Raw genomic sequence first — 15925 nt, forward strand, 5'->3', positions numbered from 1 at the left:
AAACTTTCGCATCAGCGCTAAAGCCGGCCCCGCAATGGCCTTTCTGTTTTTGCTTATTTAATTAGCAGTTGGGTCATAAGGGCAACTGTGGAACATACTTTAAAGTGTGTGCTAATTATATTTACTGCTTTATTCAATGTTTTAAGTTTGAAGGTGATTTTACTAATGTTTTTAATCTGGAAAAATCAAAGTGGAGCCCGATGGTGCCTGATATGGGGCTGAGGCCCAAGGTCAGCTATGAGATAAGGAGCACTGGAGAGGGGTGGTAGAAAAGTGGATAATCAAGCCTGTAAGGGAGTGCGCTGCAGAGTCAGGGTCAGGTGGCGGTAGCAATGAAGAGGGATTTTCCCTGAAGGCTCGCACAGAGGGAGCCCGAGAAGTGTCACTTGCCTGATACTCCCTCCTCAGAAACCTCCTCTTCCCATCAAAGGAACATTACATGGAAAAAAAACACTTTTTGAGAGTGATAACATTTAGAAATAGATTTGGAAAAAAGAGTGCGTTTTACTGGGACTTGTAAGACTAAGAGATAAAGGAGGGCCCTGAAGCAGGCCTGCCCAGACATATATGCGACAAATCGAGCCCGCAGTGGCCCACCCAAATGCACCCTTGGCCCACCCAAATAAAAATTCCTGGAGCCGGGCCTGACAGGTATGCATTGAAATGTGTTTCAAATGTCAATGTTGAAGAAAAGATGTCAAGTTGAAACGTGAACATGTAAAATGGGGAGGTGGGGGGTGTGTGCTCTAGCTAAATGCGACAACATGAAAAAATGTCGAGTTCTCGATGTAATTTATCAAAACAAAGCATCCTGGTAGTTGAAGTTTTTACTAAAGTTCAAACGGCAACAACCTAGTAAAGGAAACCCTAACACTTGACACATTGTGTCTTATGTGATATGTAGCTTGAGGTCACCCTACTCGCACCACTGTCTCGTCGTCCAATTGCCTCAACACTGCCATTTCTCACCCTGCGCACCTATACGTCCTCTCCGAGCTTCACGTGCCCGCGATTCTACGGAAGGTGACCTAAGCGCGCATTTGCGCGGGGTCACTGAATACGTTCCGTGCGTGTGTTTTTTAACGCGGAGCCTTGTAAAGCGGACTCGGCTCGTGCACTTTGCATTATGTCGCGCTCCGCCATGATGTCGTCTATCGCCTGGGAGCCTTTGTTGGGCAGCGCACTAACCCTGCTCGTCTCTTCGGTGGAACTGTACCCTGAGCAGCCGCTGGTTCGCCTATGGGGCTCTTTGGAGGAGAAACGCGGCGAGTATCAGCGGCTCCGCGCCGACATGCAGGCTGCGGCGCCAGCCTTACCCCGCGGCGTGGACCACGGTGGCTTTGGAGACTGGTACCTTATGGAGATGGGCGGCCATTGGCACCGTTGTCGCCTACTCAGCCCCCCTGGCCCGGAGCTTCTCAGCGTCTTTCTGCTGGACCAGGGCCGCACGGCGGGGCCTGTGGCCTCTAAGAACCTGGCACGCTGTCCCGAACCCTTTCTCCGGCTGGCACCCGAACTCCTTTGCTGCGTACTGGCCAACCTGGCGCCGGCCGACAGGCACCGCTGGAGCCCTGCGGCCGCCGAGTTCTTCTACTCGCAGCGGGGCCAGCGGCTACGTGGGCTGGTGCGAGAGGTGTTACCGCAGCAGCGGTTGTTGGTACTGGAGGTGCCAACCCTTAACCGTCAAATGCAGGAGCTGGGCCTCGCACTCGCTGTCCCCGAAAAGATTTTCCGTCAGACTTGCCTGCCACAGCTGGGTTATGTCCGCCCGGCCCAAGTAGAGCCACCTGTGCCCCGGGCAACGGTCCCCGAGCCTTCTCTATCTCTGGACTACTTCTATCCGTTGCTGCAGATTGGCGGGGTAGAGCCGGTACTTGTCACCGAGGTCCTGGACCCCGTCCACGTTTTTTGTCAGTTGCGGAGTCTTTCTCAAGAGGTGCAGCGCCTCTCGGACAGTATGTACGAGTATTACGAGGTCAGACAGCAGGGTCAAGCCCTGCATGGTGCATTGGCACCTGAGACCCCAGGCCAGCCGTGTGCTGCCCGTGGAGTTGATGGTCGTTGGCACCGAGCGTTACTCCGACAGGTATTTGCTGACCGAGACATGCCCGAGGTCACCCATGTGGATTATGGGCGTCGGGAGCGAGTGCCGCGCACCTGCCTGCGGCCCCTGTTGGCTGAGTACTTCCGCATGCCTGTAGTAACCTACGCTTGTGCTCTATTTGGAGTTTCTGAAAGCAGCAGTGGTTGTTGGAGCCAGAAACAGATCCATGAACTTCACACGCTCCTCCAGGGTAAACTTGTGAACGCTAGGATCGAGTACTATAACACTAACGAGCATCTGTACTTTGTGACACTATATAGCCAGGACGGACAGGATCTCAACAGCCTTTTCAGTATACAGGCCCACTGCCCAGAAGAGGTGGCTGTTTGTGAGGGCCAGATGCGGAAGAGCCACAAGGATTCTACACAGCCTTTAACAGTAACAACCCAAAAGAAAGGGACCAAGACAGCAGAGCAGAGGGCAATCATATCCAAAGCTGGAGACTCGTGCTCTTTTGGGAGACGTTCAGCTTCTGAAGTGGGTGCTGTGGAGACGGCTAAAGGAACATCCAAATCCCGAAGTCACAGCAAGAGTAGCTCCCCAGTGACCAACGAGGACAAAGCAACCCCGACTAAGCCTGCTCAGATCTCTGCTTTCACCGTAAGGCGAGAGTTGAAGATAAATGCTTTCTACGATGCTGTGATTGACTCCATCCATGATCCCTCTGAATTTTGGCTTCGTGCTGGTGAGCAGGAATCTCTGCAGTTCAATCACTTGATGACCTGTCTCTCCCATCATTATTCTCAGCTGTCCAAGGTAGAGAAAATAATTATGCAACCTCAGCCTGGCCAGATCTGTTGCATCAAGTTTAACACTCACTACCATCGGGCCACTGTGGTGGCAGTGCAAGGGAAGATTGTGAGAGTTTACTGCTTGGACACAGGAGCTACAGAGGATGTTGACTGGTATGATGTGAAAGAATTGGAACTGCAGTTTAAAGACGTGCCTCCCTTTGCTATCAGGTGTTGTTTAGCAGATGTTATTCCACAAGAAAATAAATGGAGTCAAGCAGCCATTGACTATTTTAAAATGAATGTACTGAATAAGGGGCTTGTGATTCATGTTCTAGCTAAAGAAGATGACAAATATGTTATTGAAGTTCTTGATGAATCTAGAGAAGGAGTTAGGAATATAAGCAAGATCATTGCTCACGCTGGGTATGCTATCTACCAGGAGTTTGTACCTTCCCCACCTGCTCCAGTACAGGATCCTGTAAAGATTACCAGTAAGGTTAAACAAGTAGTAAAAAAAAAGGTGTATACTGAAAACCATGCTGCCACTGAGGTCCTTGGAAAACTATCGGTTGGTCAGCCACTTAAACGCAGTGATCAATCCATTTCGTCCACAATAATGTTAGATCATTCCACTGCCGCACACAGTCTTGGTAAGCAGAAAACCCCACCAAAACCTCCTTTGAAGGACAAGCCTGACTGTCCTTTTCAAAGACAGAGTTTTGATATAGGAAGTGTATTTGAAGTGCAAATAACGCATATTGAAACACCTGGCATGTTTTGGTGCCAAATAGTCAGAGCTCGCCAAGAAATCAAAGTGCTGATGGGCAGAATTCAGGCCTATTGCAGTAACTGTGCTCCTCCATACGAGTGGAATAACGCCGCATGCCTAGCAAAGTATTCAGAAGATGGTAAATGGTACAGAGCTGTCATTACAAGTGAAGTTTGCATGGATGGTGTACAGCCTAAAGGAATATCTTATGTAGATGTAGACTATGTTGACTTTGGAAATAAGGAAAGTGTGCCTGTAAATGATCTCCGATCGATTACTGGAGAGTTCCTTCAGATCAAGTCCCAGGCTTTTCAGTGCAGTTTATATAACCGAATACAGCCAATTGGCAATGAACCCTTTGTTTGGGTTGATGAAGCAGTTGCATCGTTTGAAGAATTTGTTAATGCAAATCACATAGAGCTGAAGTGTACTATATATGCAGTAGCTTCTCTACATAATGAACGGTTCCATGTTGTGGATCTTACTACACCTTTTCATAGTGTTTGTCAGCAATTAATAGATCATGGATTTGCTAAACCTAGACAAGAACTTGACCCATCAGTCCACCTTTGCTCTTATTATTATTCTACGCATGGCATCAAAATCGGTAGTGAAGAAGAAATTTTTGTAACGCATGTAGAAAAACCATGTGAATTTTACTGTCAGCTCGAAAAAAATGCCTGCACTCTTGAACGGTTATCTTCTTCTGTAAATATGCTAGGCGAAAGTGCTAAACATTTACACAACTTCGAAACTATTCAAGGATTGTGCCTAGCAAAGTACACCGATGAGCAGTGGTACAGAGGGATGCTTAGAGGAACCGCCCTTAACCAGGAAGTTGTTTTTGTGGATTTTGGTAACAAAGAAAAGATTTTGCAGAAGGGCCTGTGCCCTGTACCAGATGATGCATATGATGTATTGCTTCCACCAGTGCAAGCTATTAAATGTGGTTTATCTGATATTCCAACAGGTATTACAGAGCCAGTCTCAATGTGGTTTGAAAAGGCTGTTCTGGCTAACAGTATGAAGGCCATTGTTGTGGCAAAAGAGATGGACGGAAAATTGCTAGTTGAGCTCTATGATGGCACTGTTCAAATTAATGCACAAATAAAGGAAAAATTAGGTATGGCCTGTGTCAGAGACCTAAAGAAGTCCATTACAACTGCAGAGAAAATAAAACCCATGAAAATGAGGGAAGAGAGAACTTTAACAACCCATGCTAAGGGAGCTGATGAAAAAAGGGTACTTTCAGAATGTAAAGATCACGTTGTAAAAAAATCAACACTTGCAAATAAAACTGAAGATCGTGAGTTCTCCAACCACCTGCTCCAAGAAGAACAGTTTGCAAAGAAGTCCAGACATCCTCAGGGTGATGGATGGGACAGTTTATCACCTAATTCAAACAAATCTCTAGAAGGAAAGGTTTATCATAAACTTGACACATCTGGGAAACAAAAACTGCAGGGTCTTTTCCTCCCAAATATAAACAAAGACTTTGATTCAGTCAGATCAACTCAGGGAAAACCTACTTTTAATTCAGACCTTAAGCAGTGGAAGTTGCACAATCTACCACATAAAAATGTCGTACCTGCTCTTAAAATAGAAGTATACATTTCTCATATTAATGACCCTTCTGATTTCTATGTACAGTTTGTTGAGGATGACACTGCATTAGCCACCATTTCTGAAAAGCTGAACGAAGGCTCATGTGAAATTGAAAGTCTCCAAGAGAGCAGGTTGCAGGCAGGAGATTTGGTATGTGCATTATTTCCAGAGGACTGTTCATGGTATCGGGCATTTTTAAAATCTCGCCTGTATGATGGACTTCATGTGCAATATATAGACTATGGGAACACTGCAATCATTAATGCCAGTGAAACAAAGGCACTTCCACGTGATACATTATCTATTCCTGCATTGAGTATTCATTGCTCCCTCTGGGGAATAGACAGCCCATCCGTTTGGACACCGGAAGTAGTATGTTGCTTTTCTGAAAAAACAACCGAACAGTTAGCATGTGAGTTTGTGCAACTGCATGGTGGCAAATGGGACATTCGTCTGTTTGATGCCCAGGGTGTAATAATCAATGACCTGATAAATGACCTGGTGCAAAAAAGTCAGTCACAAGAGATCAACTGCCATGATGAAATTGAGTTTCATGACTGCATGAATATTTTAAGCAAATCTGTTTTGCCTGATTTATCTTCTAAAGTTTCTGATGTGGGTAACACTCTTTACAAATGGAAAAACATAGAAATTGGACACACTGTAAAAGCTTATGCAGTGACTGTAGAAAGTCCTGATTACTTTTGGTGCCAGTGTGCTGAAACTGAAGACACAGACATTTTGGCTAGAAAAGTACAAGAAGCTGGAGATAGGCTTGACCAAAAGGATGACCATACTGCATTTCAGAGTGGAGAACCATGCATTGTAAAGTATAGTGAAGATGAACAATGGTATAGGGCCGTTATAAAGTGTCCTGCTGGAGATCGCTGGATGGTTACATTCGTAGACTATGGTAATGAAGAGACTGTCAACAGAGAAGCAGTGAGGGCAATACCTGCTGATCTTTTAACATTTCCTGTGCAAGCATTTCCTTGTTGCCTTTGGGGATTTGATGCAACCAAAGGTCTTTGGACCTCTGAAGCTGTTGAGGCTTTTAACGAAATTGTAGTGTTAGATAAATTGAACGTGACTGTTATGGATTTAAGGCCAAATGAGGAACTCTCTGAAGTGCCTTTATCACTCGTAAAACTAGAGTGTAATGGAAAAAACCTGAATAATGAGATGTGTTTTTGGCATCGCAATCCAAGTGAGTTGTGCACAAAAGGGAGTGAGGGAAGCAGAACAGAAAATGTTCGAATGCCAATGGTCGTACTTTCTTCTTCTTTTGCACTCTCGACAGATGTTGGTTCATCTCTGGCAAATAATGCTAGTCAGTTAGTTATACAGCCCCAATCGTTTGAATCTACAGACAGTGGCTGCAAATCTGAATATAATTTTAAAGAAAATATTTCTATCCAGAATACTGATCAGCCTTCAGGCTCATCTCCTCCTGTGGAAGGTGAAGCTCTTTATTCATCTGTTACTGTCGAAGTGTCACCAGAGAATGTTTCAATCAATAAATTGCTGAAAGAAAATGATCGTTCCGATAAAGGGTTTGTACCAGGTTCTGAAACCTTTTCAGAAGAAAGTACTTTGCATGATGTTCCAAATGTAAGCTCTATGGATGTCACAGAAACTATGGCATCCCTTTCCTATCCGCTTCCTAAAGATACAGCTTGCATTGTTGGACACATGACCCAAGAACATATGAATCCAGAGCAAGACGTTCCAGGTGAATGTTTGTGGAGAAAAGAAACTGATATTGTTTTGTCCTCTGATTCTTTCAACAGAAAAGAGGCCTCAGTGGTTGAACTTCCTTTTTCCTTGGTGCCCCCAGAAGAACCTGCTTATGTTAACGAACAACTGGCCAGAGAAAATTATAATCTTCAGGACTCGTCAAATGTTAGTTTATTGGTTGAACGAACTAGTGCCTTGAAATGTGCTGGACCCGATTCATATTCATTGCATGGAATTAACACTGAAAACGATTCTCTACTGCTTCCGTTTGAGATTGTAGCAAAGACTGGTTGTTATGTTGAAGACTTGGCAGAAGAAAAAGAACTCGACAAAGTCTCACCGGACACCGTTTATGCTCTTGACTTGCAGAAAGAACTGGGGCGTAAATCTGTTGTGCCTCCTTCAGGTTCACTGCAAGGAGGACGCTCTTGTTTTATGCAGGATACTTTAGCAAGTTCAGTTTTAATCCAAAAAAGGCGTTTCTTGCCAATCCCTGATACCGTGTTTGTGGAGGACTGTGAAATCAGTTATTGTAACTCTAAAATTGAGCCTCAAAGTGAAGAAAGGCAAGTTCTTGTGTGTGAAGACACAGCAGGTGACCTCATTAGTGAAAAGAACACTGTTAAATGTCAATCTGATGTTGATTTGGAGAAAGTTGATACACCTGTTGCCAGAGAGATCTTCGAGAAATCTGGCCAAGAGGCCCTGGACTGTTGCATAGAAGGAGCTCTTGAAAATCAAGAACACGAAAGTGAGCGTGTTTCACAAACTGAGACCAACAGAGCTGAAATACAACTGGAGCACGCTTTGTACGAGGACATTTTCAAAAGTCGCATGCAGGAGTCCTTAAGCAGCTTAAAGATGTCTGACGAGGACTCCCGAATAGAACGACTAGAGGAAGAGGATTCCCTATTGGAACTTGACACAGGTATCGTTTGCATTTATGTGTTGCTTTTGTAATTTTTCCATTAACATAAGAATTTTTAACATCACTTATTTGTTTTCGAATTATTGCCATTGTATTTATATTTAACATTGGTGTAACAGTGCTGCGCTTTTTACTAATTTTACGCCGTTTGCTCCCCTTATTTGCATTTTAATGTTTACTAATGTATTTCATGATTTTAATGGCTCTGTCCATTTGTCTGTCTCTCTATTTGTCTCAGTATGGCTTGGCTTTCTGGCTGACTGTCTAGTTCCTTCTTTGATTCTGTGTCTCTTTAGCTCTGTTTTCTTTAGCATATTTAGCTCTTATTTAGTCACTTTTTAAACTTTCACTTCCGAACAACACTTATGTGTTTTCCAGTATCTGGCTGACGGTTATTTTAACAGTACTTAACATTTGAAAACCTACTTTTTATTTAATTATTTGTGTATTTTAACTAGGCATTGTCAACATATTTAAAATAAATTTGTTTTTGCACTTCCTCACGAACAACTGCAAAGAGAATTATCCTCTACAGAGAATTCCTTCTTTGCTATTTCGACGATGAAATACTTTATATTTACTTAATGTCATGCCATATGTCTCACCTTTACCACGTATGTCTTCCAGGCAAAATTCCGATGCTTTTGGAAACTACATACATGAATGTGGTTGTTCAAAACTTTTTGACTTCTAGGAACTACAGGAAGCCAGGGACCCCTGAGCCCTCTCCTCTCCACATCATTCAGCAATCCTCCCTTTAAAGTTTCACACCATCGCTGCTTCTTACGCACGCTCTTTTCACTCTCTCCTGCATGCATTTCCTGGCATCTCACTCACTTGGAGGGGAAGAGTCTGCAGCCGCAGGTTAAGAATTGCTGCATTAATATTTTTAGTTCATTGTTATTGAGTTTTCAAAATTAATTTACATGTGCAAGGGATAAAATGCTGCAGTAATCTGCGTGTTCTGTGGAGAAAAACACTTGCTCCACCGGCTCTGAAAATCAAATATTTTTACAGGCACTGACTGAAACATTAACTGATTCTACAGGGAAAATTGGCGTGATATCTTTTTGCATAAGAAACCTACACCGCTGGAGTTCACTTCAGGTGCTGCAGTTAACATCCCATAAAGCAAGTTGCATCCCATCTGCTTGTACAACAACCATTACGGAGTCAATGACTGTCAGACCGTCCTAGCAGTTGGGACAATGCTAACCTAAAGAAAATTGTAAAGCTTTGCCAACTGTCCATTAAGCAAGTCGAGTACGCGTGGGCGTCCTTGCATTCAAGATCACATTTTCTTTGAGATAAACTGTTTGAGTGACCCATGTAAATGATTTTAACTAGTGCATAGAATAATGAGCTTTTTTAGAAGTAGATTAGAATGCCTATTCTGGGCAAGAACTAAACACCCTTTTCTTTAAAAGATGGCTCTTCACAACCAACTTTCGTGGAATATATTTCCTTGAATTTTCAACAGGTCAAGACCTCCCTTTTTAGTTTCTTATTGGGTTTACCGTTCACTTGCTCTCTAAATAGTCATGTAATTTATGCTCTCTTCACTGGGTTCCTCAGCACCTCGCTTTAGGCAATGTATAGTGAAGGCTGGAGTTGGATGGTTAGGCAGTGGCTCAAATAAAATCTCAATAAAATGAGAATATTGAAGTTTGCTACTCTGGACCGCCGGAACTCTAAATCTGGCCAAAAGAGTTGAGCATCTGACCTAAGCATGTAAATGCATTCATGGACTTGTGCTTTAAAGCTGACCATGATCTAAAATTTACATCTCAGATCTGTCATCTACTGGAGCTACTCATTTCATCTAAAGCGGCTAGCAGGGTTACGTCAGGCCACACTTTTGAGGGGAGGTATTCTGTAGTCGCTGTTAACTTGCATATGGATTACAGTAATGGGATACACTATGGCCTTGCTTAAGGGCCTGTGATGGTCCTTCAGGCGCTACAGAACTATGCAGCTCGAATTGTCAAGGGTACTCAGGTTTGTTCTGGCATGCTCATGGCTTCCACTTGTGTTTAATAGATTGTAGATTGCACACAAGGTTCTTGAAAATCAGACTTAGAAGTTCTACCATAAAGCGAACCGTGCACGCAGCAAACCAGGGTTTACTCTTGGTGTTGCATTTTAAGAGACCAAGGATGGAGTGGTGAGTGTTTACTGTTTTTGATATCTTTCTGTGTAACATTTTTCTAACCGTCTTGACTAACCATTTCTCCTCTTGCGAGCAGTTGAAAATGTGGTTTATCTCTTGCTAGTATTATGGCACTCTCTCTGGATACCTAGTGCAATAAAAGTGCTGGTGCATAAGCACGCAATAAAGGCTGCCCCCCATAAAATATTATGTTAAGGACATTTTATTTTGTAAAGTTGATAAACTCTCAATATGCATCTAAAGAGGTGAGATGCCAAATTGTTGTCCTCTGTTTGCAAAACATAACTGTGCTTGGTTGAACAGTTGAAACCGGTCACTCCATTTAAAAAAATAAAAATAAATAATATATATTATTTTTTTTTAAATCTCAAGTTAGTTGAGGTTGCTTTTCAAGTCTCTTTATCCCAGTCCATACAAAAGAGGGCTGTAAGTTGGCCAACCTGCTACCCATTTTACAGCATAGTCTAGCATTTCTTACCCCTTCATCTTTGCTCCAATGAATAACCAGTGTCATACTATTAGCCTATAGGGCAATCGGGCAGTGTCTGACGGGTCAGTGTTGGCGTTTTTCTGGGCTTGTTTTGTGGTCTCCTGGGCCGTTTAGAGGTCTCGTGTAGTGTTGCAGCGCGATGCGCTGCTTGCTTTGTGAGTCATGCTATACTGGAGTATATTTTAGAAGTGGGGTGGAAGCCCCGCCCCTATTTTTCATTGGCTGGCGTCATCGTCCATGGATTCTGGATTCCGATTGATAATGCGACTACTTAGTCCCTCCTAGTTACCGCCCTGTCTCCTTTTGTGACCACCCATCAGGACTGGATCTTTTACTTGCGGCGTTACACTGATTCCTTCAATTAGTCCCCTCCCTCGGGTCGTGTCTTCTCCAGGCTCCGATGCTCCGGATTGGCCCTCGGGCCCCGCCCCCGGCAGTGTCAACATTGCACAGATGCCGAGCCGAGTCTCCAGGGGTAGCGAAGGCATGTCATTGTCTGGCAAATGAGGAAGAAGTGACGTGAAATGAGATGCAGGGCGCGTGGAGACGTGTATGGCGGGCATTGGTGTGCTTGGGTCTCTGCTGAGGCGCAATGAGTTCAGCTCGGTGACTTTGGGTCACTTTAACTGGAGCACAGAGGCAGGAGGGGGCTCCCCAAGACAACGATGCCACTGCCCTTTGCACACAGAGGTGAAGAGTAGATGGTGAGGCAGGGCGACATCACACTCTGGTGCTAAGAAGGGATTTGTGTGTAGCCCTCCTCTTATGAAAAGCGACTTTATAAACCGTTTTATTAAGCATTCCTGAATCCTGCCTAAAAAAAATAAATGGCTCATTGCAAGATCTGTTGCTCTACTGTGTTGTAGCCTGGAGACAAATAGAGGCAACCTTGGTTGGTTGCTGATACTCCGGCAGCACAATGTAGGCTTGTTCACAAATGTCTTAGGCAAACATTCTGTTTGTTTTAAGAATTTGGAGATAACTAAGGTTCCGGGTAGTGTGCTGGTTTCTGAAGCTGCTTTGTTATGACTTGCAATGAAAATTCTAGAGCAGAGAAAGTTCTGGATAGTGCCATAGTTGAACTTCTCAAGGACTTTAGTTGGTACTTTTCGAGACCAGGATGGCTGTTCCTGTATTGAGTTTGATTTGATGGGTGCTGTTTTAATGAAGTACAGGAAGAGGATGTTTATCATTAACACTTGATTGCTGCGTTCTACCATCTCGTTTATCATTTGACTGTTGGCCTTGTGTGTGGACTCATAAGAGCATCCCTCCGATTCGTAAACAGTTTCTGCCTGCTGTGTTCAGATTAGAGAGATGTTGGCTGAATCATTTGGCAGCTGATTTAATGGCGTTTTACTTTTTGAACTTTTCACACATTAAAAGTGTTTTGTCTCTTGGTATCTACCCACCTTCAATGTATATCTATTGTTGTGAGGAAAACCAGGGTTGCCTAAGATTAAAATAACTTGTTCAATTGCTGTGACAATATAGGATGGTGTAAAGTCTGTATATTCGCTTGTTACTCTTGAGAATCACATGAAATTGTACAGCCGAGGCAGTGTTTGCAGTCTACGGAGTGGTTTAGTGAAGATGTCATCATGACGTTCATGGTAAAATCTCTGCTGTCCAGGATCCCCTGGGATCAATGCCGGGCATAACTACATCACTCGCGGCACAAATTCTGCTGGTATAGCATGCAAACTTGTGAATCCTAGTTCTCCGCAAGAGAAGTATGTCATAAATGCTTCTGCTAGATATGTTGACTACAAGCAGGTCACGCAAAAAAAGTGGTGCTTTTGACTGACCTCCAGTGGTTTAATCCAGGTTCAAGGTGTCTCCTATCACTGGGTTTTGCAGTTCTATCTGTTCACATCTTTGACATCTGAACACACATCTGCAGAAAAATTGTCTGGGCTCCTTTAAGATCTTAGGCGCACAATCACTGGATAAACTTCAATGACCCATCAATCGGGAGCTGTGTGTGGCGGAAAGGTTTTTTATTTTTTTTCTATTAAACCCTCATCCGTCAACAAGATTATTTCTTTGTGCTTGTCCTGGCATGTTTGTTCAGATGAACTAGGAGCTGCCATACTCTTTGTGAGGCATCTATTCGTGGCTCTTCCTTGAGGGAGGAGTTTGACGGCAAATGTTCAGAATCACCCCATCACTTCTCTCCATTATACTGATGCCAATCATTTTCTGCCCTTATAAATCAGAACAATTGGTATGTCTCTCCAGGAAGAAAGCTGCTCTGCCCTTTGACAAGGAAAGCATGCAGTCCGTGCTTAATTGAACCTTTAAAAAAAAAAAAAAAAAAAAAAAAAAAAATAAGCATTGGCAAAAACTAAGTCTTGCACATGCAAGACCTATTGGCTTTGCCAATCTCTATTAGCCATGTTGTATGCCAGCATTGCTGCTTTAAATAATGGCTAAGTTAGGGAGTAAAGGAGATTAGAGTGTTATGGCGAGGCCTAGAGTGTCATAGAGTTGTGTAGAATAGAGTGAAATACAGCAGAGTAGATAGTTGTGGCCTGCCTCTGGTGATAAATGTTCTGTTAGCTTCGGCATCTTTATTTGCCCTGTCTTCACGTAATCTCCCTGTGCCCTTTCTCCCCACCTCCTCATTGCTCCCTCAACACTACTTACCCACCTCCACCCCTCCTACAAGATCGCTGCTTTAAAAAAAATTACATTTAAACGTTCATATAGAGCAGGCAGGGGGGGACAATAAGTGATTTGGCAAAATGTGCAAAATATTGAGCTGACGCTCTAAAACGGATCTCCAGCTCCCGAGTCGGCAGCTGACTGGGAGGTTACATTGCCAGTGGGCTCACTGATTAGCTGTGCCCTCTCTCCCCGTCCCCCTCAAACCTCCCGCAACACTTCCTGCCCACCCCCACCACCCTTACAACATCGCTGCTTTTTTCATGTAAACTTGTACATTCTGTTTGAATTAAAGCTCACCCTGGGGGTACAACCTCCCTTTGCGGATGGGCTGTTATAGCGCGAGCTCGCCTCAAAGGTATTGAGGCACTTATTGTTGGTTTTTGGATTGTTGTGCTGGCTCCCTTTCGTTGCTGCTTGTATTAGTGCATTGTATGAACGTGTGCTTTAAGGAGACCTGCCTGCTCTGGGGCAAGCACTGCGTGTTCACCAAAAGAGAAAACACTCCCAGGGGAGATATGCACTTTAGGCCAGAAGGCAAGTTACAGAAAATAACAGCAAGCAATTCCGCCATAGTAATATTACAGGTGTTGCTTCGTCTCCCTCCACCCTATTTTTTGTCGTCCCGTGTTGCTTCGCCTAACAACCAACCTCCTTCGTGTTGCTTCTGTCTCCGCCATTGCTTGCTGTTCCCCACCCTTGTTTCCATCCCAGCCCACCCCAATTAACTAGGATCAGTAACTTAATAAATAAGTGCTAGCATTTGGGGCGACTGTCTGCTTCTCTCATCAGATCAGGTCAGTACAGCAGTTGTTTGTACATTAAAAAAAAACACAAAAAAAAACATAACTTTGTTATTAAGGTGGGGAGGGCATATCTCTTGCATAGGCAACAAATATTGACATTTACAATGTCAATAGCTCCAACTCCAACAAATGCAAGACCTGTTGTATTTCCAATGCTTGTTTACTGCTGATTTTGGTGATATTAAAACTAACCATGCCTGCAGCAAGCTCAAACCCACGCAGTCTTCCATACCTTGCAAAAGTGTATTTGCAAGTTGAAAACTGCCTCAATTTGCACACATGTGCCCCTTTTTTTAATTCTCAAACGGGGGACACTTTTTTAATTTGGTGTTTGGGCCTATTTTCTGTCCCTGTCTGGTGCTGTTAAACTATACCTGCATTCAAACCAATACTTTTTTTCCATTTTGGATGGCAAGAGGTTTGGTTTCTATGTTTCTTGAACTTTGATTTTCTTGTGCTAGTTTTTTTTTCCTTTCTTAATGTGTACCAGATTGATGCTTGATATCTGAATTAGATTCCTACTTGAGGCAAGGTTTTGATACCTAGTCAAACCATTTCCAAACCGTTTGACTGACTTATTTTGGGGGCTTTTGCCCTCTGCTTCTTGATGGTGGCCTGATGGATATCATGACCTGGGTGTAGTTTAACAAATGCTCTTTCTGTTAAGTTTTTTTCCCTATCCCTCTGTAATCTTCACAAATATTCAAGTGTATTTAATGTGTACTGTAGGCATGAATATTCGTTTGCAGATACCGTTTTTAGGTCTCGCCTGATCCAGCGCTGGGCGAGACGTTTTGTGTACGGGTTTTCAAAGTGCTGCCTGTGGCCTAAAGCTTGCGTGCACGTGAGCGTGCACACGTGCAGCCACCATATGTCTTTCCTCCGCCGCGCTTGATCGCGACCACGATCGCTTTCTCTTTTGCAGGCCGCGCGGCCAATGCTTGTGTGGTTCGTGTGTTTTTTTTTTTTTTTTTTTTTTTTTTTTTTTTTAAATTTATATAGGCGGTTGCGGTCAATAAAATAGAATTTGCACTTACTTTTGGGTCCGCTCTTGACTGTCTGCAGCAGACGACGAAGGATTCGAGTTGTGGCTATATATATATATATATATATATATATATATATATATATATATATATATATATATATCCACCACAATTATTTATTATAAGAAGTTTTGGGTGCAACATGGTTATGAACATTTAATAACAGCACCTGTTACCTTTAAAAGCCGTAACAATGTTCCCTGTGCGCACTCTGTGTGGATATACGGCCCGCGCTGATAAAATGAAATCACATGGGCTGTTGGAAAATCAGAGAGACTGCCTCCCGTGATCAAGGCTCCTAGAGCTGAAACGTTGGGAATAGGAAGCCTCTTGCCTTCGTGTCTTTTCACCATTAAAGTGTTCGACTGGCAACCCAATCAGTGTTGGTGTACCCTCTTTCAAGGAAAAGGAGGAATGGTTTGTATATATATATATTTTCTCATTGGTCCCTTTAATTTGACATGAGCAACTAACCCACTGGAGGGCGGAAAAGTGCTGGATTGAACTGCAGGTTCCAGCATGCAGCGTGAAAATAAATAAATTAGGTGGCACACCGGAGGCCAATTTTATTGCATGCAGGGAACAATACAGTTGCACGGATTGCAAGCTGCTCGTGAGGGCATCTGAGGAAAGGGGATGATTCCCTGAAACGCGTCGGGCCAAGGAATAATTATGGAATGGGAAGCAGTTTATTATAAAACAAAAGGTTGTTACCTACCTGAACACGGAGTGCGGCTTCACTTCTGGGCATCTTTTGGAAAAAAAAATATATATGCTCAAATAGAGGCGCACCACTCCATTCTGCGCCCAGCTTCATAATATGGCCCCAGATGCCACAACCGGCAATTTAGCCGGAAGGTGACATCTCT

The 15925-nt window shown here is 43.6% G+C and overlaps 1 protein-coding gene across 9 annotated transcripts in view; it reads left to right on the forward strand.

The window, feature by feature from the left end:
• The first annotated feature begins 1097 nt into the window (after positions 1-1097).
• TDRD6 (tudor domain containing 6) overlaps positions 1098-15925 on the forward strand; it is a 2207410-nt gene continuing 2192582 nt past the window's right edge. For 8 of the 9 annotated variants that reach the window (XM_085610549.1, XM_085610550.1, XM_085610554.1 and 5 more), the window contains exon 1: positions 1099-7877. In XM_085610549.1, the coding sequence (XP_085466675.1) occupies positions 1127-7877 (6751 nt within the window). In that variant the 5' untranslated portion in view covers positions 1099-1126. Of the gene's footprint in view, positions 7878-15925 lie in introns of all 9 variants that reach the window. The other variant, XM_085610557.1, reaches the window with a different exon arrangement.

The sequence above is a fragment of the Triturus cristatus genome, chromosome 6 (assembly GCF_964204655.1).
Source record: "Triturus cristatus chromosome 6, aTriCri1.1, whole genome shotgun sequence".
In the NCBI taxonomy this organism is placed as follows: Eukaryota; Metazoa; Chordata; class Amphibia; order Caudata; family Salamandridae; genus Triturus; species Triturus cristatus.